The sequence below is a fragment of the Candoia aspera genome, chromosome 3 (assembly GCF_035149785.1).
Source record: "Candoia aspera isolate rCanAsp1 chromosome 3, rCanAsp1.hap2, whole genome shotgun sequence".
Classification (NCBI taxonomy): domain Eukaryota; kingdom Metazoa; phylum Chordata; class Lepidosauria; order Squamata; family Boidae; genus Candoia; species Candoia aspera.
In genome coordinates, this window is record NC_086155.1 from 28835048 (window position 1) to 28861246 (window position 26199).

General features: G+C 39.7%; 1 protein-coding gene across 6 annotated transcripts in view; it reads left to right on the forward strand.

Moving 5' to 3' along the window:
• Positions 1–16819, forward strand: part of EPB41L1 (erythrocyte membrane protein band 4.1 like 1) — a 212780-nt gene extending 195961 nt beyond the window's left edge. For 5 of the 6 annotated variants that reach the window (XM_063297194.1, XM_063297193.1, XM_063297192.1 and 2 more), the window contains 10 exons: positions 62–2797; positions 3407–3514; positions 4702–5088; positions 6079–6165; positions 6541–6621; positions 8728–8781; positions 13236–13331; positions 13767–13847; positions 15189–15305; positions 15981–16819. In XM_063297194.1, the coding sequence (XP_063153264.1) occupies positions 62–2797; positions 3407–3514; positions 4702–5088; positions 6079–6165; positions 6541–6621; positions 8728–8781; positions 13236–13331; positions 13767–13847; positions 15189–15305; positions 15981–15989 (3756 nt within the window). In that variant the 3' untranslated portion in view covers positions 15990–16819. The remainder of the gene's footprint in view (positions 1–61; positions 2798–3406; positions 3515–4701; positions 5089–6078; positions 6166–6540; positions 6622–8727; positions 8782–13235; positions 13332–13766; positions 13848–15188; positions 15306–15980) is intronic. The other variant, XM_063297197.1, reaches the window with a different exon arrangement.
• The last annotated feature ends 9380 nt before the right edge of the window (positions 16820–26199 follow it).

A 26199-nucleotide genomic window follows, 5' to 3' on the forward strand; every position in this document is an offset into this window, starting at 1 on the left:
TGTCATCTGTTTAGGTAATTTATGTTTAATGCTAATTTTTCTTGCTCCAATTACAATGCAGGGTTCAGAGCATTGGGTATTTATAGAAAGAGAAACTTCTGGGCTGGAAGAGCTAGCGTTAAAACAAATTATTAAGACCCAGAAGGAAGAATCAAGTGCAGGTGCCTCAGAAAAGCAAACAAATTTGGACTTCTCAAAAGAGACCACTGCAACAGGGGAAGCCAAGGCAGCAACAAAGCAGGAGGTAAAAGGAAGTGAGGAGAGCAAAATAAAGGTTCACAGAAAAGCCAAAATGATAGCCAGTCCAGAAGATTTTGAATCATTATGGGAAGATGATGAGTATGAGAAAGATTACAGAAAAAAATCTTCTGAGGCAGAAAACCTAACAACGGGGGAAAGAGAAGAGAAAAGCAATAAAACAGGGCCAGCAGTGTTTGGTTCTTGTGAACCAGAGAAGAAAGAAGAACAGAAAGACAAAAAGAAGGCTGTGGTGGCAGCCTCCACTGAAAGTAAGCAACCTACTGGCCCAGTCCAGTCCAAAGAAGGACCAGTATGTGCCTCTTTTCATCCAGAGTCTCCAAAAGAAGAAAGCAAAATTATAATAAATGAACATAGGACTACCTTGAAATTATCAGAAAAGGAAGTTCTTCAGGATACCTCAGATTCTGACTCAGTTAAAACTAAGGTGAAACTAAGTGATAAGACAGTATCTTCTGCTGCTGAACGGATTATCTATTTGGGTTCTGAAGAAACAGATGAAACAAATAATTGTGCCTTTGAGAAGAGGCAAGAAAACCAAATAGAAAAACAGAAGAGCATTAGGCTTGCCCCAGTTATAGGAAAGAGAGAGGGAGAAATTGTGCTCTCATTCAGCATATCCACATATTGTGAAGGAACGTCAGAAGTCAGCAAAACAATTATGCAATCAGAGCAGTCTGAGAAAGATACTGTGGATGACAAAAACATACATTCTACTAAGCTGCATTCAAATGAAAAAGAGGTTCATTCAATTTCAGCGGAAGGTGTTTCTATAGAGTCAAATGATTATGGAATCAAAGATGATCAGGAATACAGTGCATATTCTTCCACACATGAAGCCTATGAAAGGGATTCCATAATCCTATTATCAGCAACTCAGTTAAAATCTGGATCCTCCCCAAAAGAGGCAACAGCTTATCTTTCTTATGAGCATGAAAAAGGAGTGGATGAAACATATAATAGCAGTCTTCAAGAAGGTGAAAAAGAATCTGACAAGGAGGAGGCTGATACTGTCATAGGAGAAGAGAGCATGATATTAAAAACTTCAGAAAAACAAAGCAAAATAAATAAGTCAGAAGAAATGGAAACTTCTCAAATACTTCTTCAGATGGAAGCCATAGAATTTATGGACTCCACCATGGATTCCTCATCACAACAGCTTTTCTGTTCTACAGAAATTTCAGCTAGAGAACCACATAAATCACAAGAAGAAAAGACAGGAAAATTAGCCCAAGATAAAACTCATGATTCAAGCTGGCCTCTTCAGGACAAATTATCAGAAGTTCAAGAACTAGTCCAACATAAATACATCAGATCAGAAGATTCCACCAAAGATAAACTTCCTGATTTGGAACTATCAGCCAAAAATGAAAGTATTGAATTGAAAATTCCAGCCATAAACAAACAACTAATGGAAAATACTAATTATAGTGAACTGGAGCAGTTAACAAAAGATGAATCTACCCTGTCAGAAGACTCAACTAAAAATAAGCCATCAAATTCACATAATATGTCAGAATGGAGAGAAACAGCTAAATACGGATCCCCTGAGACTGAAGAGTGTGACAGAAATGAGTGTCATGAATTAAATAGGATGGCTAAACATAAGCTCCAAGAATTGGCTGAACTCCCAAAATTAGAAAAGGTAGCTAAGAATAATATTTCAGAATGGGAGGACTTGGCTGAAGATAAGGTCCATGAAATGGATGAGCTGACCAAAGATAATATCCCAAAATCAGAGGATATCGTTTTAACTTTAAATCTAGATGAAGTAGTCCAGGATACAACCTCTTGCTTGAAACAGCCATCTAGAGATAAAATGTTACCAAAGTCTGGCTCTCTTGGTTCTAAACCGTCAGAATTAGAAGATCAATTTCTTTTAAAAGAAGAACTTGACCCTACACAGTCTGTTAAGACTGGGTCACCAGAATGGAACAAAGAATGTTCAAAACCTCCTCATGCTACAGAACAGGACCTGAAACAGGTGCAAACTACAAATAATAAACAAAAACCCAATCTGGAACAACTCATAGAACATAGTACCAGTATTACTGCTTCATCTCAAAATCATAAGGATATAGACTCACTCACAGAGAGCCAAAAGGATTTATTCAAACGTAGAAGTGCAACAAATAAAGAAAACTCCATAGCTTCTAAAATTAGGATGTTTGAACAAGGTGAAATGTACAGCCTACTTTCTGATGAACCACACGTAGCCTCAACAGGATTCCGTGAGAGTTGTCCTGGCAGTGAGATATCAAAAGATCTATCAGACGCAGAACTACAGAAAGAAATATTTTTAAAAAACTCTGAAAAAGTAATAGTGACTTTGCAACCGTCAGATGACAAAACAAAAGACCCTGGAGAAATATTAGACATGGTCTACCTACCTGTAAATCAAGGAATAAATGAGGGAGAACCTTCTCAGCTGTCATCTTGGAAGGAAGATATTTCTGTTGGATCAGAGCAAGGAGGAGAAAGAGAAGCTGAATTGGCTTCTCCTGATTCTGGCTGTGAAATCACTTTGGCAGAAGCTGTGGTAACTCCCCACATGAACTGTCCCACTGGAAAGTTCATAAAGCATGTTGTGTGACACGTCTTTATGCATCATGTGCCATGGCTTCAAACATGGCCATTGACTGAGAACCGCTGCTTGCATCCCTTGTCCTTTCTGTATGTGCGTGTGATCTGGCTCAGTTGCTGAATGCAAACCTCCTGGCCCAGGCAGCTCATCAGCTTTTGAAGTGTTACTGTGTGTGTGTGAGAGAGAGAGAGAGAGAGTGAGAAAACCTCTAAAGATTTGGCTACCTAGAGAATGCCAGCTGCTAACTTGAAACCAGGCAAAAGAGTTTTATGAATGGAATTGCTAAGTGGTAGGGTGGGAAGAAATGACATGCCAAGAGCTTTATACCTTGCCCATACCTCCATGCACACCCCTAGCAGCCACATTCTCATGCTTCCAGCTTCTTCCTTCTTGCATCTTTTAATGTTGATCCCCCTTCTGGCTTGGCTTGTGAGCTCTCCTCCTCTTTCTGCCCTTGACAAGCTAGTGGCTGGCTGACTGACCAAAGAGCTTCCTACTGCTCCAGTAAGGCACTAGTCAAACTTCTTTTTGCTCTGTAAAACTAATCCCTTTTCTCTAATCTAGAGCAAATTTCAAGAACCAACTTGGGAAGAAAAGGATTTGTCAGGCCTGTCAGTAAAAGCCTTTCCGAAAGAAGAGAGTTTAAAGGCTGCTGCTCCAGTGGCCCCTCAGGTCTCAGTGCTGTTTTACTAACTGCTTGTGTTTGTGGTGTAAAAGCTCAAACTAAGTCATGGCGAGCCATGCACCACCACCCCCTCCTTGCTTACTAAGCTGCTATATATATATATATATGTATATGTATATGTATATATGTAGATATATTTGATGCGTGTGTATATAAATATATATAAATATATTTCTATCTGCGTTTCAACTATCTTTTCTCATACCTCTGAACATGCCAGAATCTGGACAAAAGGTAACATTTACTTCAGGAGGGCCCTAGTCATTGATTTCAATTACTTTTGGCTCAGGACCTAACAGAGATTTTTTCTGTAAATGAATAATTCTATGATCTTTTAATATTATGCTGCAAAACACCCATTGGGCCAGATTGAGTCACATTTCCACCATGATGCAGTTGAGAGGTATATGTGTAGCCCTTCAAGAGGGAGAGATCTCCTTTGCTCCAGTTTTTCTTGTCAATTACACTGATTAAAAATCTACCTGGAGAACACTAAAAGGAGCTTCCTCTGATGGCTTCTCAGCCACAGCGATGAGAGTGCTCACAACACAAGCCCTTTTCATCCAAATGTTATGTTGCCTCAGGACGGATAGCCCTTGTAAAAACTGAAGTGAGGTATAAATAATAAAATTCCAGAAAAAACATATTGACTTGATCTCAGTGAAATTGACAAACGTCCTTGCTTTTTTCTGTAATATGTGCAAAGAATCAATCTTAGCTTTCACCTTTTTCCATTTAAACCTTTTTTCCCTCTTTCCTCTTTCTTTTTCCCTTCCGTTTCCCTCCTTTTGTACCTACCCTCTTGTAACAATAAGCGAGTGTCTGAGTTACTTTTTAAGTATCTTTTGTTTGCTCTTTTGTGCACACCTCTTCTCCATACAAAATACCCAATCATTTATCTGGATTGATATTTTCAAAGTCAGGATTTTATTTCCTCCTTGCAATTTTGTAAATAAATTTTTTTAAAAAATCTTTTACCTTGTCTCCTCCTTGTAGTGAATTTGCTGTGAGACAAGTTTTGGTGATCATTCTTGGGATACATTTGATACCCTTTCTTTGATGCTTCTCTTCACTCTTTCTTTCTCTCCTCCTCTGTTTCATTGCTTCTGATGACTACCATCTGCCGTTCCATGCTTAGAGCCTTAGCTTCTTTCCTCCCTTTTGTCTCATTCAGAGAGCGGGATTGAGGGAGGGCACAGAGGAGAAATCTAAGCTGCCTCGGCACAGGGCTGCTGAAAGTGATACCGGGGATGAGGACCAGGACCAGGAGAGAGACTCGGTCTTCCTGAAAGACAACCATTTGGCCATCGAGCGCAAGTGCTCCAGTATTACTGTCAGCTCAACTTCCAGCCTCGAGGCTGAGGTGGACTTCACTGTCATTGGCGACTACCATAGTGCAGCCTTTGAAGATTTCTCACGGAGTCTCCCTGAACTTGATAAGGAAAAGAGTGAGGGAGAAGCAGAGGGTCAGATTTCTACTGAGGAATCTGATGGACCAGCTCCCAAGGAAGATAGTGATGCCATGGATGAAGATAAGGCTTCTCATGTAAGCCCAGAAGAGGTACAAAAGAAGACATAATACACAGCTGTGTCTAAATGTCTTCCTTTGCAGTAATGTCTGTCTTGGCATTTGCACCGCTTGATCAGGTGTCAGTCTCATATTTGGAAGAATGTGTCCATTTCTTAATAGCCTTTTAAAATTTTACCTTCATAAATGTGATTGTCTTGTCTGCATGGTTGTTTTTGACATTCAAATGCATGTTTATCCTCTGAGGGCATTTGTGATTCCTTTAATCATGAAGTTACATCACACTTTAACCCACTACATTTGCCTGGCTGTTCCATTGTATTGGGTGAGTTTGTATGTTCTCTGTGTTGCATGAACTCAACAAATAACATTTGTATTGAATAAGCTTAGTGTTTATGTATATAGTGTAACTAAAAATGACATGAGAATCATAGCTGAGTCAAATGGTAATTGGCTATTCTGATTCTCATAAATGAAAAAACAGATACTGTTAAAATAATTATCCTTCCAGACTAAAACATAGAGGTCAAAAGAAAAGATGGAAGAGAACATGCTGGATAAACAGTGTTACTCCTGAAAATTTAGAATTAGGCAAATGTCATGGACTTGTAAGAGCAAGACTGACCTTTGTTACTATAGTCCTATCAGTGGAATTGTTTTTGATATGGGTAGATTATATTAAAAAATAGGATTCAAAAATTCTTCTCTCACCAATGAATCATTGGAGTTCTTTGCTTTCTTGCCAGTTTGAATTTTAATTCCATTTTTCCAGTTTATAATCTTTATAGGAATCTCATACGTTATGATTTATACACTTCCAGTCCTTTATTATGAAATATGTGCTCTGGAATAAAATAATTCTTGAGCTCAAATAGGCAAGAATTATTTTATTAACCATGACATCTGACAAAGTGAGAATTAAAAATGCATGTTTGTGGACAGGAAGAGGGTTGTTCACAAAACAGCCATTTCTGGCATTAACTAACAGTATTTGGATTGTCATCTTTTTTGTCCCTTTGATAGTCCTTTAGTCTGAAATCAGAAATTGTGAAAAAAGTGGAAGCAGACACCTCTGTGCAACACAGAATCGGTACAACAGAAATTACACAGGTAACTTACAAATGTTATTTTATTGCATGCTCATTTATTCTGCTATAAATGAAGCAAATACTTGTTTCTAAGTCTATGGGCAAAGCAGCATACTGAAATTGCTAGTGGAAAAAATAATTTACATATTCAGGTGACATATTCTCCGTTTGTTTTTGTTTAAAAAAATACTTTTTAAATACATCTCTGAGGCACTAAAAGCTCAATCTATAATCAAGTTTTAATTCAAATGTATGGATAGGAGACTAGATTGAAGTAAACCTACTATTTTACATGAACGTATTTTACTTAATTTGTACAGAATTAGACTGCAAGTCTTTATTGAACGTGCATTTAAAAACTCTACTTTGGCTGGCTGTTTTATTGTTTCATTTTCAGGTTGATGGTACCACTACTGATGGAAAAGAGACAGTGACCACTTCCCACATTGTCAGCACAGAAACCATATCAACCACCTCAGTAAGTATTCATATGGAACTCACTGGTGCCTGGCCATTTGTCAGCACTGCAGATCCTTCTCAGCTTAGCCCCTCCCCAACACTGGGTGTGTGCGGGTCTCTCTTGCCACCGTCTTTGCTGTCAGCACTCCTCAAACTCCTCAGCTGCATCTCAGTTCCATTTTGGGACCTCCTGCACTTACTCCTTCCCCAGCTCTCCTGGCCACTTGTAGCCACCACCATTCTTGGCTGATTCTGCATAACTTAGGGGAGGCAAAAATGAAAAGACTGTGCTCTTTTTCCAGTTCCTTCATCTTCCAGGTTATCCTGACTGGATCTTTTATGACTGTAGCTTGCTTGATTGCTGATAACTGTTGTGTAGCTCCATCAAGCCCACAGATGCATCTTTTAGCCAGGACCCCTTCTCTTTGGCCTCACTCTCTGCTCCTCCCCATGGTTGCTGTTCTACCCCAAGCAATTTTCTGGCCTACGCCTGCTTACCACCTTCCTTCCTCCTGCGGGAGGAGGAGTCTGACTGATTTTCTGAACTCACCCAGCAGGAAGCTGTTGCTACTGCAATCTTCCCTTCCATCCCAGTGTATTGGCTGGGTTCTCGTCTGCTGTGGAACTATTTTGCATCAGCCATCTCACTCATAACCCACACTCCTGTTCCTCTCCTCTTGATTTCAACAAGGCTCCATCATCACACGCTGCCACAAGCACCTCCTCATTCACTTTTTCTCTCCGCTGTCTGCCTCCTGGGTGTCTTTTGAGCATTCAGAAGCTTCACTTCCTTGGCCTTTTTACTTCTTTACTTCATGTTTCTTCTTCTCTTGCTGGCTTACTTTCAGTCTTTTTTTCTCTTTTTCTCCAGCAGCAGTTTCCATTAAGCCATACTAATAGCCTCTGATGTTGGATCCCCCCTCAAAAAAACTCTACAGTCCCATGTCTCTATTTAAATTTTATCACTTATCAGCTTCACCTCTTTATTAGGCATTATATTCATGAGAGATGACAACTCTGGCCATCTTTCACATAACCCCTTACTTTAAATGGAAATGATTGAGTCCAAATTTTTTTGCTAAAATGTGACATATAAAATGTTCAGGAAGCAATATACTATATGGTATCTTTATTTTCGTATGGCTTATTGCTGTTGTGCTACTTCAGCACTGCAGATATTAGCGGGGGGAATTTATTGAAGTTTGTGATCACAAACAATATTTTTAATAATAGAATATCCAGCTTGTCAATAGTCATTCTTCTCTACTATGCCAAATGTAGACAGTGTGTTGAATGATTGATTTTTATTCTTACTTTTTAGAATACTTTATAATGAGGGCATCTGAAGGGAGGTTTAAAAAAAGTAAAGCTGGTGGACACAACCCTGAGATTAAAGCCCTCTATTTCTGCATATGATGTCATCATATGACATCATATATACAGCAGGGGTGGAGCTTCAATTATTAAGTCATGGCTGCCATCTTAACTGACGTTAACTGACACGTTAACTTAACATGACTGACTTTTTTGATCCTCCAGTGAATACCTCTGTTTATAATGATTTTATTCTTTATTTTATCATTCTTGATAGCCATATTTTAAAACCAGAGGCTGATATACTGTATAAGTATGTTAATTTTAAAAAGCACTGGATTATGTTTCTGGTTTGACAATAATTAATCATAAATGAGATGCAAAAAAAAGCATTTTGGGGAACTCCTTAAATCTTTTGAATAGGATAAAACTGTCATGGATAGAAGCCCTAAATGCCACCAGTTGATAATTTTGTTCATCTTTTTGCCTTCAGGATACAGTAGATTACTTTAGAACAGTGTTTCCCAACCTCAGCAACTTGAAGCTGTGTGTACCTCAACTCCCAGAATTCCCCAGCCAAACACATAAGCTTTGGCCCTGCTGGCTGGGGAATTCTGTGAATTGAAATCCACACAGCTTAAAGTTGTTGAGGTTGAGAAACATTGCTTTAGAATAAGTATTTTAATTTCCATGAACAAATTAATGGATGAGACTTCTTAAAGTTTCAATTATGATGTCTCTGGGCATCTATCCTCCCTTGTCTGATTATCCCCATAAACGTAAGTTACAGTGTAAACATTTTTTTTTTCAGGATCACAGCACCAAGCCTACAAAAGGCACTGCAGACCTTCGCTCCATCTCTCCAGTAAGCCATTGTCCCTATTTTCTGAGGAACCTTCCTATCCTTGTTTCCTAAACCAGTAATGGAAATATAAGATGCAATAGAATTCTGAAACAGAAATAGCAGGACTGATAGATAAGTCTTTACTGGACCTGAGGAAGACATAAATCTATTGCTGTAGTATGAATGTTTAATGGTACAACCTGGAATGATTAAGTACACATGAAATAACATATTACTATTAGATACTGTTAAGGTTTTAATTCTGGATCTTTTTCTGGAACCCTTATCCTGACCCTTTTCAGTCAGGATTCAGGCTGGGTTGTGGCACTGAGGTGGCATTGGTCACACTTGTGGATGACCTTTGGAGGACCCGGGGGCGGGGTGGTTGTCCTTCCTGACCTTCCTGTATCTCTCAGCAGCTTTTGATACCATCAATTGTGGTATCTTTCGGGACTGGTTTAGGGGGTTAGGAGTGGGGGGCACTGTTTTGCAGTGGTTGTCCTCTTTCCTCTCAGGCTGGTTCCAGTCAGTGTTTGTAGCAGGGGTGAGGTCTAACCCAAGTTCCCTTCTATATGGGGTACCTGACACCTTGTCTCTCTCTCTCCACTGCTATTTAACATCTACATGAAACCACTGGGTAAATTGGCATAGTTTAAGGCAACTCTCCATTGGTTTACCTTATTAGCTTCCTTTGATTTCCTGTAAAGAACAATTACTGCCTTAGAAGATGTAGATAATTGCTTCAAAACTTCTAACTGCTGTAGGACTTCAGAAACTGCAGTTGTACCTGGATCAAATACGAAATGCTTAAACTGAATATATAGTTAAGATGGTTCTTTGATTTTCCAAAAGTTTCAAAGATAAATTCCTCAGAACTGTTGATTTACAGTAATCAGACTGTTTTACTGTTTATTCATTCAGTCACTTCCAACTCTTCGTGACTTCATGGATCAGCCCATGCCAGAGCTTCCTGTTGGTTGTTGCCACCCCCAGCTCCCCCAAAGTCAAATCCGTCATCTCTAGAATGTCATCTATCCATCTTGTCCTTGACCGGCCCCTCTTCCTTTTGCCTTCCACTCTCCCAAGCATCAGCATCGTCTCCAGGGTATCCTGTCTTCTCATTATGTGGCCAAAGTACTTCAGTTCTGCCTTTAATATCATTCCCTCAAGTGAGCAGTCTGGCTTTATTTCTTGGAGTATGGACTGGTTGGATCTTCTTGCAGTCCAAGGCACTCTCAGAATTTTCCTCCAACACCACAGTTCAAGAGCATCTATCTTCCTTCGTTCATCCTTCCTTACGGTCCAGCTCTTGCAGCCATATGCTACTACGAGGAATACCATTGCTTTAACTATGTGGACCTTTGTTGTCAGTGTGATGTCTCTGCTCTTAACTATTTTATCGAGATTTGTCATTGCTCTCCTCCCAAGAATTAAACGTCTTCTGATTTCCTGGCTGCAGTCATCTTTGCGCCTAGAAATACAAAGTCTGTCACTGCCTCTACATTTTCTCCCTCTATTTGCAAGTTATCAATCAAGCTGGTTGCCATAATCTTGGCTTTTTTGAGGTTTAACTGTAATCCAGCTTTTGCACTTTCTTCTTTCACCTTCGTCATGAAGCTCCTCAGTTCCTCCTCGCTTTCAGCCATCATAGTGGTGTCATCTGCATATCTGAGATTGTTAATGTTTCTTCCAGAAATCTTAACCCCAGCCTTGGATTCATCCAGCCTAGCACATTGCATGATGTGTTCTGCGTACAAGTTGAATAGGTAGGGTGAGAGTATACAACCCTGCCATGCTATTTCCCAATCTTAAACTAGTCCGTTGTTCCCTGGTCTGTTCTTACCGTTGCTACTTGGTCATTATACAGATTCCTCAGGAGGCAGACAAGATGACTTGGTATCCCCATACTACTAAGAACTTGCCACAATTAGTTATGGTCCACATAGTCAAAGGCTTTAGAACAGTCAATAAAAGAGAAATAGATGTTTTTTCTGAAACTCCCTGGCTTTTTCCATTATCCAGTGGATATGGGCAATTTGGTCCCTAATTCCTCTGCCTTTTCTAAATCCAGCTTGTACATCTGGCAATTCTCACTCCATGCATTGCTGGAGTCTACCTTGCAGGAGCCAGGTTGGTCTAGTGGTTAAGGTGCTGGGCTAGAAACCAGGAGTCTGTGAGTTCTAGTCCCACCTTAGACATGAAAGCCAACTGGGTGACCTTGGGCCAGTCACTCTCTCTCAGCCCAACTCACCTGACAGGGTTGTTGTTGTGGGGAAAAGAGGAGGAGGAAGGAGTATTAGGTATGTTTGCCACCTTGAGTTATTTATAAAAATAATAAAGGTGGGATAAAAAAATATCAAATAAATAAATCTTGAGCATTACCTTACTGGCATGTGAAATAAGTGCCACTGTTCGATAGTTTGAACAATCCTTCGTGTTTCCCTTTTTTGGTATGGGGATATAAGTTGATTTTTTCCAATCTGATGGCCATTCTTGTATTTTCCAAATTGGCTGGTGTATGGGATGCATCACCTTGACAGCATCATCTTGCAAGATTTTGAACAGTTCAGCTGGGATACCGTCATCTCCTGCTGCCTTGTTACTAGCAATGCTTCTTAAGGCCCATTCAACCTCACTCTTCAGGATGTCTGGCTCTAGCTCACTTTGACCACACTGTCAAAGCTATCCCCAATATTATTATCCTTCCTATACAGATCTTCCATATATTCTTGCCACCTTTTCTTGATCTCTTCTTCAGTTAGGTCCTTGCCATCTTTGTTTTTGATTATACCCATTTTGCCTGGAATTTACCTCCGATGTTTCTAATTTTCTGGAAGAGGTCTCTTGTCCTTCCTATTCTGTTGTCTTCTTCCACTTCCATGCATTGCTTGTTTAAAAATAATTTCTTATCTCTTCTGGCTAACCTCTGGAATTTTGCATTTAATTGGGCATATCTCCCCCTATCACTGTTGCCTTTTGCTTTCCTTTTTTCTTGGGCTACTTCTAGTGTCTCAGCAGACAGCCATTTTGCCTTCTTGGTTTTCTCTTTCTTTGGGATGTATTTTGTTGCCGCTTCCTGAACAATGTTGTGAATTTCTGTCCAGAGTTCTTCCGGGACCTTATCTACTAAGTCCAGTCCCTTAAATCTATTCTTCAGCTCCACTGCCTATTCCTTAGGAATATTAGTGAGCTCATATCTAGCTGATCTGTGGCTCTTCCCTAATCTCTTTAGTGTGATCCTAAATTGTTCAATAAGAAGTTCGTGATCTGAACTACAGTCAGCTCCAGGTCTTGTTTTTACTGACTGTATAGATGTCCGCCACCTTTGGCTGCAAAGGATGTAGTCAATCTGATTTCGGTGTTGCCATGTGGTGAAGTCCATGTATAAAGCCGTCTCTTAGGTTGTTGGAAGAGAGTGTTTGTTATGCAGAGTGAGTTGTCTTGGCAAAGTTCTATCAGCCTATGTCCAACTTCATTTTGTTCTTCCAGGCCATGCTTTTCTGTAATTCCAGGTGTCATTTGACTGCCCACCTTAGCATTCCTGTCTCCTGTGATGAAAATAACATCTCTTTTTGGCTATTGTCCAGTAGATGCTGCAGATCCTCATAGAACTGATCTACTTCAGCTTCTTCAGCATCTGTGGTTGGGCGTATATTTGGATCACTGTGATGTTAGATGGGTTGCCCTGAATTCAAATTGAGATCATTGTCTTTTTTTGGATTGTATCCAAGCACTGCTTTAGCCACTTTACTATTAATTATGAAGGCTACTCCATTTCAGTTCATTGATGCCCAAAATGTCTATCTTTAATCTTGACATCTCACCAATAACCACATCCAATTTGCCCTGGCTCATAGATCTTACATTCCAGGTTCCAATGGTGTGTAGATCCTTAGAACATCGGATTCATCGTTCACCACCAGCACCGTTGGCTGCTAGCCTTCCTTTCAGCTTTGAGCTAGCTGCGTCATCACGTCTGGGGCTAGTTGAACATATCCTCTGTTCCTCCCCAGTAGCATTTTGACCATCTTCTGACCTGGGGGTCTCATCTTCCGATGGTATACTGACATATCTCTGGTTGTACTGATCCATTTAGTTTTCACGGCAAGAATACTGGGGTGGGTTGCCGTTACCTTCCCCAGGGATCGCATTTAGTCTGACCTCTCTGTCATGACCTTCCTGTCTTGGGTGGCCCTTCACAGTTTAGCTCATGGCATCATTGAGGTGCTCAAGCTCAGCACCATGACAAGGTAACAATCATTTGCTGGAGAAGTATAAGACTGTAAGAGGTCCAGTTTATTCCCACTCAAAAAATTTAGACATGACCTTATTTGGAGCAATACAGACATTCTCTTCAAAACTGACATAGAGAAAGTTGAGTATCACAGTTCATACCTTAAACCCATGCCTGTGACTTCTGTTTTAGAGGAACTGGAAATCTATTGACATGGATCATGTTTTGCACATGTTTGTAGATTACCAGTGGTGCTGTTGGCAAAGAAGCCTTCACCAGCCTTTTCGGTGCCACTGCAGAAACCCTCTCCACCTCCACAACTACCCATGTTACTAAGGTAAGATCAGTGTAGGAGCAGAGAATATCAGATTATTTCCACTGCTCAGACTGACATCTCACTTCCCATCAGTGAGTTGGGAAAAGATGCATTCTGTACAAAGATAAAAGGCATATTGAACCTATCTACATTTCACATATTCTCCTACAGTTAAATGTGGCTTACTTTCTTACTCCCAAGACTGTATCTGTAAAAAGGAATAATTGTGATAAATTTCACACTAAACCATAATCTGTTTTATTAGGTACTGTAGCTTTTATGCCATAGCATGTTGCCTGAAGTAGCCAGTTGTTGATTTTCAACAAATCATGATTAAGCAAAGCATAGTCAGTTACAGAGTTATTGTGCCCCAGTAAGAGAGGCTATCATGCAAAGCACTTTTAGAAATGGGATTTACAATATCATACCGAATATTTATTTTCTTCTTTATTCCAGACTGTGAAAGGAGGCTTTTCTGAAACCAGAATAGAAAAGCGAATCATCATAACAGGAGATGAAGATGTGGACCAAGACCAAGTATGAATAGAAGCTTTTAGTTAGGAAGTTGAAAGAAACTCTCCTTTTTATTTACTGAGGTGTTAGGGTTCAAGATAGGAAGGCAGGAAGAGGGAAAGCTATAAACAGAGAAGTCCATTATGAAACCCTGTGGTGGACATAAAGAGAAGCATGAGAAAGAGGCGGTTAACAGTCCTCTGAGATAAAATCCTACAATATGCCAATCTGTATGACTGGACTCTTTAGCGTGGTAGAAGCTGCTTTAGTTTCATTTAGTTTGCTGTGACTGCAAAAAAAAAAAAGGAATTTTGTGTATTCAGGTCAAATCCTAGAATTCCTGTGGGTACACTGAGTTCCTGACAGAATTACTGCATGCACCTGAGGGCAACCTTGATATTGAATGGTGATGAAGATCATAATCCCCAAATCCTTCCTTACACATACCTGCTCAGGTACTCATCTGAAAGCTTGTCCCGCCCCTTACCCTCTGTAACATCCATATATTTAGCTTGAAGAACTGAAGGAGAGTTGTATTTAACTTGCTTCGATGCAAGTACACAGCTCTCTGCATATGCTACTAAAACAAGATGCAACACTTTCTTAGATCTTCTGCTTGAATATGTGAAAGTCAGAGGAAGTAAAGGTGGGGCTGCAGATCCTGTATCCACCATCTAGCTTTCACATGTGCATGTGAACACTTTTAGGAGAACTACAGTTTTTTCCAGTTCTGGTCACACAGACATAAGTTGTAAAGATGAGAGTATAATCATATTTGCATAATTTAGATACTATTATAGATCATGCTTCTGGTATGTGGACTTAATTCACAATACTATGAAAGAGAGAGAAAAAATTTAGGGCTCTGTGATCTAGAACTCTGCAGTGCAGTGTGAAGCTGTGCTTATTGATAGCTAAGTATATCAGTATGAACAGATATATTGCTTTAGTTTTGCCATTCATGGATATAAATTGATTTGTGTTTATTTATTTATTAAAATTATTTCCATTTCTTCTTGCACGTGCACAACATTTTGGGGTATCTGAAGCTGTATGTGGATCTGTAGAATGGATCAGTTGCTACAAGGAATGTGGGCATAGTCAAAACAGAAAGTGGGTATGCCTAGACTAAAACCCATAGTTTTTTTCCTTAAAAAATGCACTTTTTAACACATTGGTTTCCTCTTTCATCTTAGCCAGTTATAAAAGTTTTAAGTTATTTACCAAAAATTGGCAGCAGTTGAGGAAGGGGCCTGGTGAAGCACACAAAAAGCTTAATGGGCCAGTCATGGCCCCTGGGCCAGAGGTTGGACTCCAGTGACATAAGTGAGATATTACTGAATGTGAATTATTTTCTTTCCATAGGCTTTGGCTTTAGCCATCAAGGAGGCAAAATTGCAGCATCCTGATATGCTGGTAACCAAAGCTGTAGTATATAGAGAAACAGACCCATCTCCAGAAGAAAAGGACAAGAAACCTCAGGTGTGTATAAAAGTGGAGGAGGAGTGGAGAAGTGTGGTCCTTACAAGCCAAATCACAGTAAAATAGTAAGTGATCTACACAAAGATTGTAGCTCTGAAAACAAGTAGCTCTCAAAATTGAGACAATACTGATACCTCTCAAAAATGGCTAGCAAACAGTATGTGAATGATGCTACTTGTTTTGAAGGGTTATCTTGATTACAGTAAGGTAAAATTGTGAGCTGTGCCATATCATTGTATTCTTTATTCAGTTTTATTACAAAGGATAAGCATGAGCTTATGCAAAAGAATGAAAAGTGGCTAAGAGCGTTGGCATTTAAGGCTTACCAGAGGTTTCTGCTTGGAAAGTTTGTTCCTAATGGATAAATTGCCCTACAAACAAAGAAATACTGTCATATATATGAGACAAATGTTGGACATTTTCTATGCACATCACACAATAAAGCAATTAGTCTGAATGGTGCTCTGTACTAATGGAGGGAACATCCCAAAATCGATCCCAGAATCCTATGCAATATGGAAAAATTTCATACCTGATATATATTGCCTTGTTAAATAGTTAATTCTGTCATAGAATACTAAATTGCAAAAGTCAAACATGCTTATTACATTGATAAACAAGGGACAGACATTGTATTTATTGATTTATGTGCTTACTTTCCTTCTCCTTGTGTAGGAATCTTGACCTTTGTGTTTCTAGAAGTTGGCATCTATTTTAACTTTGAAGTAAAGAAGGGGCCTTTATGCTGGATTCCTCACTGAGACATAGAACGTCCTGGCTGCAAGAATAATGTTGAGAGACAAAATATTAAATAAGGAATAGCAAATATATTATATATTATATATACAGGAAACAAAATGCATCCTTGCACTGCTGCTATATGCTGGAGATGAATAAAAAAACAGCAACATCAGCAACGAACAAACCAACCACCTCTTCAAATAAATTGAAGAATTGACTGAACTGATCTAAAAAAATCATGATGGTAATAATATTAACAATTCAATAAACCACCATTGTGCATGTTACATTTAAAGAACACATAAATTCATTTGTTGCACACTGAATGGAAAAGCAAAAATGCTTTGCAACAAAGCAAGAAATCAACAAGCAAAACAAGCAGAATTACAAAATGATTCCCTGATAGGAAAGAATTAAAATCCATTCACTTGTATAATTTCTGTTTATTATTTTCTGATTTGGGATGTGCGGTGATCATCCTTTATCTTCACGCCATGCTACTTTTGTTGCTTCACTGGATTCTTTTATTTTCCCCAGTTGGTCCTTCCTTTTTTAAATGTTTCCTCTTCTCATCTAATGTCTTGTTCTGCTGAAGATAATTATGACTTTCTTTCACTTAAAGCAAAGGAAAATGATATGTATATGATTTCTCGCTGAACAAAATGCAGCCTGTAGAGATTTCATATTGATGTGCTTTTAAGTTATGGATATTATATATAACTGGGGAGGGTGGGGAATGATATTAAAACAAACAGTGCTAAGTGTGACAATGACATTTTCACATTATTATTATTTGATTGATAATGGTTAATGTATTACAAGACTCTTAGATTATGCCAATATCCCATGAAAACACAAGAGAAAAATGAATTCTGAGGAAGTTGTCTCTCACTTGATCACTGCAGCTTGGTGACACAATTGTGATTGTCACCAGTTGACTAAGGCACATGCAACAATATGGAAAGAGAGTCAAAGACATCAAAATGCATCAGTGTTACTGCGACCCATTAGAGTTCCTCAAATGTGCCAATTAACAGAGTCTCTTCATCCTCCAGGCTTAGGAGGATCATAAGGTCACTACATGGAATGAGGTCAAATTGCTTCATCATTCAGGGCCTTTAAACATTTAGCTGTCTTTCAGAGCAAAGTGTTTCTCTGTGGCAAAGTTGTTATATCCCATGTCAGTTTTCAGAATTAGGAAGTTTGGTTCCAAATCTACTGATCATGTGGCTCCACTTTCTGAACCATGAGTGTGAGAGCTCACCAAGGAGGCCTCCCTGTCCTACTCTTAGGTGGTTTCATTTTGTCAGGATTAGAGTTTGGAGACAATATCTATCAGGGAGAAGCATTCTGAATGAGCACCTCTGCCTTTTTATGTACAGTGATTCTATATCAGAACAGGGTTTATTCATGGATAAGCCACACGTGGGTTTCTTGAAGATGCATTCATCTATCCACAGTAAACTGTGAAGCTTGGAGAGCCAAACTACTGAAAGCAGATGATGCTCAGGAGTAAAGATACTATTAAATAAAACTGCTCTGCCATTGATGAAACCTAGACATTGTCCTTTACCGCTTTTCATTACTTTAAGAGTAATTACAGCAGAAAGAAGTGAGAGAGATCCAGATGAATCGGTTAATAAATATTCTACACTTCCTTCCACATATTGTCAGTTGGATAAGAAGGACATCCGTTATCTCTAATTGGAAATATAAATAAAAATGGGAAATGGTAATAGTCATTAGAGTAACGTGGAAGTATCTTATACCATAAATTGTTTGCCACTGTAGGAGACACTGGGCCATTGCTCCTTAAAATTGGACCTGTTTCTGGCATGTAGGAATGTTCTAATTAAACACTGAAAGCATAGATATAAACTTTATGCTGTAAGAGTCATTTCTGATTTTCATGTATCCAAGTGGTTTTCTCCTTTAGATTTTTTTGAGGGTTATTTTTGTTTCCTATTGCTCTTCTGGAACATGTAATGCCCTAAAACCAAAAACCAAAATCAGTTTGGTCTAGTGGTTAAGGTGCTGAGCTACAAACCAGGAGTCTGTAAGTTCTAGTCCACCTTAGGCATGAAAACCAGCTGGGTAACCTTGGGCCAGTCACACACTCTCAGCCCAACTCACCTCACAGGGTGGTTGTTGTGGGAAATATACGAGGAGGAAGGAGTATTAGGTATGTTCACCACCTTGAGTTTTTTATAAAAATAATTTTAAAAGGCGGGATAACAAAATATGTGCAAAACAAAACCTTGTTCTGATTTTAAAAACTGAACAAAATCAAGGGGAATCTTGGTGGCATTATCATGTTTTTTTTTCTCAATGTTGAAAAAATATTCTCTCCCCAAGCTTAATAATTTCATTTTTAATTTCAAAACAAAGTTATTTCAAAAATTAGGTATATATAAAGTACATTATGTATAAGTACATTCTGAATAAGCGAGTCTGCCGCTAAAACCTGTGGAAGTGAATTGCTTCAAAACCCATTTCTAGAAGATCAGACTCTAACCCTTATCAACTAAAGGAAAGCTAAAATAGATTCAGATTCCTCCCATGGCGTGTCTGATGGGTAGCCATTAACAAAAACTAGCTTTTTGTTTACCTAGCAAGATGTGGCTTATATATAGATATCTATATAAATATATAATATTTATTATTTGTGGTAAAGTTGAAGCCATGCATACTCTTAAGATCATGATTTCCTCCGCCTTCCGCTGCCATCTGATATAGCTGGTAACTCTTTGCTTTCTTTGGGTGAGGGGGCTTTCCACTGAAAGGGACGGTCAAAGCAACTGCTTGTTTGCAACAAATCCCACAACTTGATTCTAAAACTGGCCTGTAACTGCATGAATTAAAAAGATTCATACTTTTTTTTTAATTTGAAAAGCACCTTAACCAACTGAAATGCTGTCATTCCTTCATTAATTCTTCTGTCCTCCTGCTCCCTCCACCCATTCCAATTTTTGTCCCATCCTTTTCAGTCATATCCTCTTTCAGTGCTTGGTGATGTATGCGTGTGTGCTCACTGTTCTTGTATTCAATAAAAGTGAAATAAATGTATCTGATGCTCACTCATTTTGTGGCTCATAGTGACTTTTCTCTTAGGAAAGAGAAATGAGACTCTGAAGGGGTTAATCTAGAATCCATAATTTTACATTCTGACATAATATATAGACTGGATTCCCTTCATGCTAAGCCTGGTTTGCTTAATGATACTTGCTTGAATGGCTTTACACATTTATTTACTTGACTTTTAACCTGGCACAATGAAAGAGAATCCCAGTACTCTACACACAACCCTAAAAATTATTAAATTCCCATGGTATAAATATAAAAGAAACAACCCATTAAAAGTATAATAACACATCAATAACCAATAGCATCAGTTCATCCCCACAAAGCTTCTCCAAAAGACTTAAGTTTTTAATAAGTTACAGAAAATCAGTGGTGTCCGTGTTGGGGTTGGGGGTAACAATTCTGGAAGGAAGTATTCCAGCATGTAGGCATACCAACAGAAAAGCTGCTACAAGCCTCCACTTACTTATGAAAATGAGAGACGATAAGCTGGTTGTCTGAGACAGCTGAATTGGGCAAGCTGAAATTGGTTGGAGAAGGCAGTCATCCAAATACTTTGATGCCAAGCCATGTAGGATTTTAAAGGTCAAAAGCACAGCATTTTGAATTATACTCAGAAGCTGATAGGGTCCCAGGGCAGGTTCCAGGGCACAGCTGTAATGAGTTCACTGATGAGTACCTGCCAAGAACTAGGCTGCAGGATTCTGGACCACTTGAAGCTCCCAGGTGGACTTGAAAGGCAGTCCCACATAGCCCAGCGGCAATAGTAGTAGACTACAGTAATGAAGGTGGTGACAATGAGAGTTGTTGTGAGGTAGGGCCACAACTGGTGCACAAGCCAAGCTCCCCCAACTGTGGCTTCTATTAGCTCATCCAGTAGCTGTGAGACCAGGAGGAATTCCAAGTCATGGGATTGCTCCTTCAGGGTCAATGCCACTCCATTGAGAGAAGACACCAGAGATGCCAAGGAACCTTAAACAGCAATTCTGCTTTGCTTGTGTTCAATCCCTTTCATCCCATCCAAACCTTTACAACCTCCAGACAAAGGATCAAGGCCCCGTACAGTGTGCTGATGATAACATACAATGAACCGACAGATGATCTCTAGCAGTTTCATATAAATGTTAAACAGCAGGAGGGAAACGACTGAGTCCTGTGACACCCCACAACTGAACAACCACTTGGCTGATGTGCACCATGACCATTGAGTAGAACCATCTGCTGAGGAAGGAGCAGAACCCCTGTAACAGTGCCTCTGATCCCAATCTATGCAAGTAGCCTAGAAGGATACCATGGTCAATGATGTCAAAAGCCACTGAGAGGTCCAAAAGGACCAGGAGGGATGCTCTACCCCAAACCAGGTTATAATGAAGATCATCCATGACAGCAATCAATGCCATCTCCATCCCATGCCCAGATAGGTATCCTGAATGAATCTGTTTCTTCTATGGTGCTCTGCATTTTGTAGGAAAAGATAAAAACAGGATGATAATTGTCAAATGCAGATGGATCCAGGGAAGGCATCTTTAAGGGTTGGGGCATCATAGCCTCTTTCAAGGTTGCTGGCATTACCCTTTCAAAGTGAAGTGTTGATTACCACCCCAAATCCAATCTCTCTCATTCCTTCTGGCTCCCAATGGAGCCAGGAGGAGCAGTAATGATGGTCGGAGGCAGACAACAAAGCATCCTAATGCACTTCATCAAAGTCCACAAGCTAGAAAGAATCCCAGGCACGACATCATCTCAGTCACTAAAATGGATTCTGTTCATCGACAGTCAAGGCTTTGAAAATCTGAGGAACTCTTTTGGCACAACAGCCAAGTCAAAGATCTACTTATACCCTTTCCCTAAAAGGAAACTGACCACTCTAACAGCGTTGTCCTATAGCAACCCATAAATATAGTAAGGAAAGATAAGTAACATTTCATTCCCTTATCGCCACAGTGTAGGTTGAAGCTTGAGTTCACACCTGTGCTTGGTCAAATTCACTTTTTATATTTTTTTAAACAAAGGGGGAATGCCAGGCATCTCTTTTGCTGCTTGATAAACCAAAGAACCAACCAGGATTGGCTGATCAGGAGAGACAGCCTGGACACAAGCACATTGATCACCTTCTGTTGACTGGAGGTAACCAGGAACTCAACAAAACTGCTCCAAAGGCCTTAGGTTATTTGGGACAAGCTCATTATTGCCATGGAAGCCATGAACTCCCAAGCTCTGCTCAAACCAGTCCCAAGAGCCTGGAAATTGAAATCACCCAGAACCAAAAGATGAGGGAACTCCAACAGCAGTTCCTAGACCAAACAGTTCAGGAAGGGAACCTCCTGGGCAGCAGGATAGCCAGTACAGTAGAATTTCCAGCTTGTCCCTACTGGTCAACTTAACATATTGCCATTCACATCCCATTATCTCTGGAGCAGAGTTCCACAGAATAGATGGGTGACTTTAAAGATTAATACCACCCTTCCTCCCTGACCAGGGTATCAAGACTCCTGAAAGACTTGAGAGCCAGGAGGGCAGATCTCAGAGAGAGTGACATCCTCACCATCACCCAACCAGGTCTCAATAATATGCACCAAGTTCCTGTGCTCATCTACCATCAAATCATGGATTGATGAGATATTATTGCATACAGACTTGACAATTATTATCAACAAATTGATTCCACCATCAGGATCAAGAATGAGGACACCAACGGGAAGTGGAAATAACAACAGCTTGTTGGTTTCCCCTTCCCTGAAATAGCCTCCTGCTGTATCTCCCTCAACCCCTCACAACTGGACCATAACTATCTTCCTACCAGTGCAGTCAAAGCTCCCACACACAGATTCAATCATACTGGCTACTTCCACAACAATGTAACCATCCCAGAATTAGAGAAACAGCAATGCTATTCACTCTGGCTTCAACATCAACAATAAATCACCACTCAAACCCTTCCAATTCCTACCCACAGACAAAAATAAGAGTTTTACTGGCAACGGCACACCTACTAATGCACCCAAATCATAGACACGCATGTACACACATACCCATTCTCTCCCTATAAATGGAGGCAAATGTCATGCTATCTTCCCTCCTATACAAGTAAGCTACCCCAATTCTAACATACTACCAGTCCTACTAGGAGCATTACAGCCCAGGAACCAGTCATTGGATGAAGTTCCCAGTGAGTTTTCACATTGCCAGGTAGCCATGACCTGGCATCACTCCAGGCCTTCAAAAGCCAGATCCCCAGAGTTGTCAGTGGCCCGTGTCAAAGTGCCCCACCTTGACATTGTGGTCCTATCTCCCAACAGCAATACCAAGGAAGCTCATAATCAGCTTTACTTCCCCATTCAGTTATAAATATCACCAAGAAACCAGGAGATCTTACCCAAGGACTCAGACCTCTAGATGCCCTGTTTTGTTCTGCTATTCTGTTCCTGTCCCTCCTAGCCATGTTGTTACCAATGGTGGTTGCCATGTTGTTCAGGAGACCAATTTTATTTATTTTTCTTTTTCAATTTATATGGCTGCCCATCTCACCAAGGTGACTTTGGGTGGCTAACAGGTAAAAACATAAACAACAGCAAAATAAAATACATAACTGGGAGGTGAGGTAAAAATCAATCAAACAGCAATTAAAATAACCATCTCATGGGCTGTAACTGACAATCCAACCTGCATTCTCAGAAAAACAACCATGTCTTCTGAGCCTTGCAAAAGGGCCAACCTAATCTCCAGGACATTGAAGTTCCAAAGCGCAGGCGCCATGATAGAAAAGACTTGCTTTCTGGGTCCTGCCAGATGACATTCCTTGATTGATGGGATCCATAACATGCCTCTTCTGCTGGATCTGCTGGAATGGGTAGAAACAATTGGGGAGAAGCATTCCCACAAATAACCTAGCCCCATGCCATGAAGGACTTCCAATGGTCATGGATACTGCTCAGCCAACTGCTGTCTCACCACATGGACAGGGAATCAGGCTCTGTTGACCCTGGATCAAACTCCTTCTCCATCTCTCTAAGCCATGGTAAATCAACTCCCAATAGTCCATCTTCTTGTCTCTCTGTTTCCAAATCTCCAGCTTGGATACCAATCTTCCAAACATTGTCTTGTCTCCTCTACTCTAACATCCCATTCCAACAACTTCAAAAACTACTGTCAAAAAGCCCAAACAATTCTCAATTTGAAACTTAATTCCTCTACCTGTTCATATTTCACAACACCTTCCTTCCAGTACTAAACCTTACTGATAATAGCTACCACTCTGCACAATCTTTTTAAAAAAACAACAACCACAAACCACATAATGATTGTGTGTGAACTCAGACTTGGTGACTGTTGGAAATTACAGATGTTATACAGAAGATGTAAACCTAACTATACACTATCTGGATGATAGCACAGGCCTCCAGTATTTTAAGTCACTACAGTCATTCTACCCTGTCTATAGGTTTGTACTGTTCCAATAAACCCATGGCCTTTCAACTCCTACTTCCAAGTTCCCCTCTTCTTCATATCTAGCCTTTGCCTTCCATTGATCATGCTCAGTTCTGCTGCCATCACTCCCCTTTGCCTGTCCTGTTGAGAGTGCTGATATGGATATGTCATCCCAATCCTGCCATCAGGAATATTGTATGATTGCAACACTCTTATATAAGGATGGAAAAGAGGTACTGGAGGACTTCAAAAAAGATTTTTTTCCCCAAGTCAGCATCTAAAACACTTAGGGCACTTACAACCACACATAAAATGAAGGAAACAAGAAGGATGGCTATCCATGGAGGCCAATCCCAATCTCCCTCTACTTTTGCTCTTCAGTGACTAAGAGTGAGGGCGTGACTCTCTATACCAGATTGGTATATGTACCATATTTTTGGAATGTGCTCTGTTGGTTTTTTCCCCCCTTTGTTTAAAAATCCTGTTTCAAAATAATAAAGCTGGGATAAAATATGTGACGCAAATATGGAATAAAAAGATAATGGCTCAAGAAAATAAATCTAAGCCACTGGAACTAATTCAAATACATATTATCACTTTTACATTACTGAGCAATACTACATTAAATCACATTCTTAATAAGCAAATTTAAAACAGGGCAAGTTAATCTGCTTGGCAGGATTTTGCATATCTTGCCTGTTAGTAGCTAAGAAGATAAAAAGTTTAATATGCTAACCTTAGGCCTGATAATTGAACATACAGAAAAGTTGTTTGTGTGTGGCTTTGAGAGCCAGTGTGGCATGATAGCTCAGGTGCTGGATTATTTTTTATTTATTCAAATTTGTCATAGCTGCCCAACTCCAATGGACTGGCTGATGGACTGGTTTAACTAGAGCTACCAGTCCAAGGTTGCAAAACTCTAAATGACAATAGATGACAATAGATAGCAACCAAAAGCACCTCTGCTGCCATTTAGAGGCCATCCAGCTTTTTCAAACAAAGTGGTTCAACTCCATCTTCAGCCATGGAAATTCACTGGGAGACTTTGGCCCAGCTGTTTTCTCTCAGCCCAGCCCAACTCAGAGGACTGCTGTTGGGATAAAATGGAGATATTAATGTAAAATGGTTTGAACAGCTGGGAAGGGAAGGAGGAATATAAATCTGACAAATTATGGTTCCCTCAGGAGAGAGTGTTTATGCACACACTAAATCACATAAAAGCCAGACACTCTTTTCTTCTTTTTTCTTTTCTTTTTGTGCCTTCAAGTCATTGTTGACTCCTGGCGACTGCCTGAACTAGTCCCTGCAGTTTTCTTGGCAAGACTTTTCAGAAGTGGTTTGCCATTGCTTGCTTCCTAGGGCTGAGAGAATGATTGGCCCAAGGTCACCCAAATAGCTTTGTGCCCAAGGCAGGACTAAACTCATGGTCCTCTGGTTTTTAGCCTGAGGCCTTAACCACTCACAAACATTTTAGCCTAGTATATTAGCTTATGGCTCAGTGTGATTAGCAAATTCAAAAAATTCAGTTAATTAAATAAATCTTGGTGGGCAATGGCCTCTGTCACCCTCTGCTGATCAAAAGGGAATCAGGCTCAGATCCCTGAATCCGGAGCAATATCTAGAATAGCTTTATATTTAAAAAGTAAATCTGATGTAGAATGCAGTTCCACTTGGAAACCATTTTTAGACTTCAATTTTATACAAGGAATTGTGCCACATCCAAAATTCAGGTTTCAGTTTATATTTTAACTTGACCTACAATCTACATATAATTTACAGTATTGCCTTACTTTATCACCTTCTCATTCACTTCTTTTTCTTAATGACTTCAATTGTCTTAACCAAGTACCTTTCAGATGTAATGGAAATACGTTCTGATTATAAACTGGGTATGAAATGTCTTATAATATTAAAAACTTTTTAATGTAGAATAATGGTCTTACAATATTTTAGATTTGTTGGCTATCTGCCTGTATTTTACTGTTTATATTTAGTTTTTAATCTATATTATCTATTTTTATATTATTTTAAACTTGTATTTGTAAAAAAAAAAAAGGGAGAATTGTGTGATGGCATCTGCCTGTATTATTGGATATATGCTAAAACTACAGTATTTGAGAAAATTAATATTATATGGGTCAAGGAAACTGAGAGCTGTAAAATAAATATGCAAGCACTTTGGTGCTTACAAGCATTGTATTGTCTGAGTATCTTCACTTTTTGCAGTAGGTTAAAAATAGCCAAGAAGCTGGATCTTTGACACGATGACATCCTTTCTCTGCTGGCGCCTACGATCGTCTGTCAGTCTGTCTATCGTTTGGAGACTTCTCTGCCAGTGTGTAAATGTATTTCCTGCAAAATTGTGTATCAGCCCTAACTTGAACGAAGGAGTGTTAAAAACGGCAAGCCCACCAATTCTAACAGCCCCTCCATCTAACACTTGTTCCACTAGCAGTGACTACTAGTACTACTACTATTACAACTATCAAAATGTACTACACCCAGGAAAAAAAAAGTCCCCAAATATTATCAGCGATACGAGGAGCGGAACACTTTAAAGTGAAGCCACTGGGGCGGCACGGGCAGTTTTTTTAAACCAACCGGAAGTTCCCCAATTGTCAGTTTCCTCATCCGCTTCCTGACG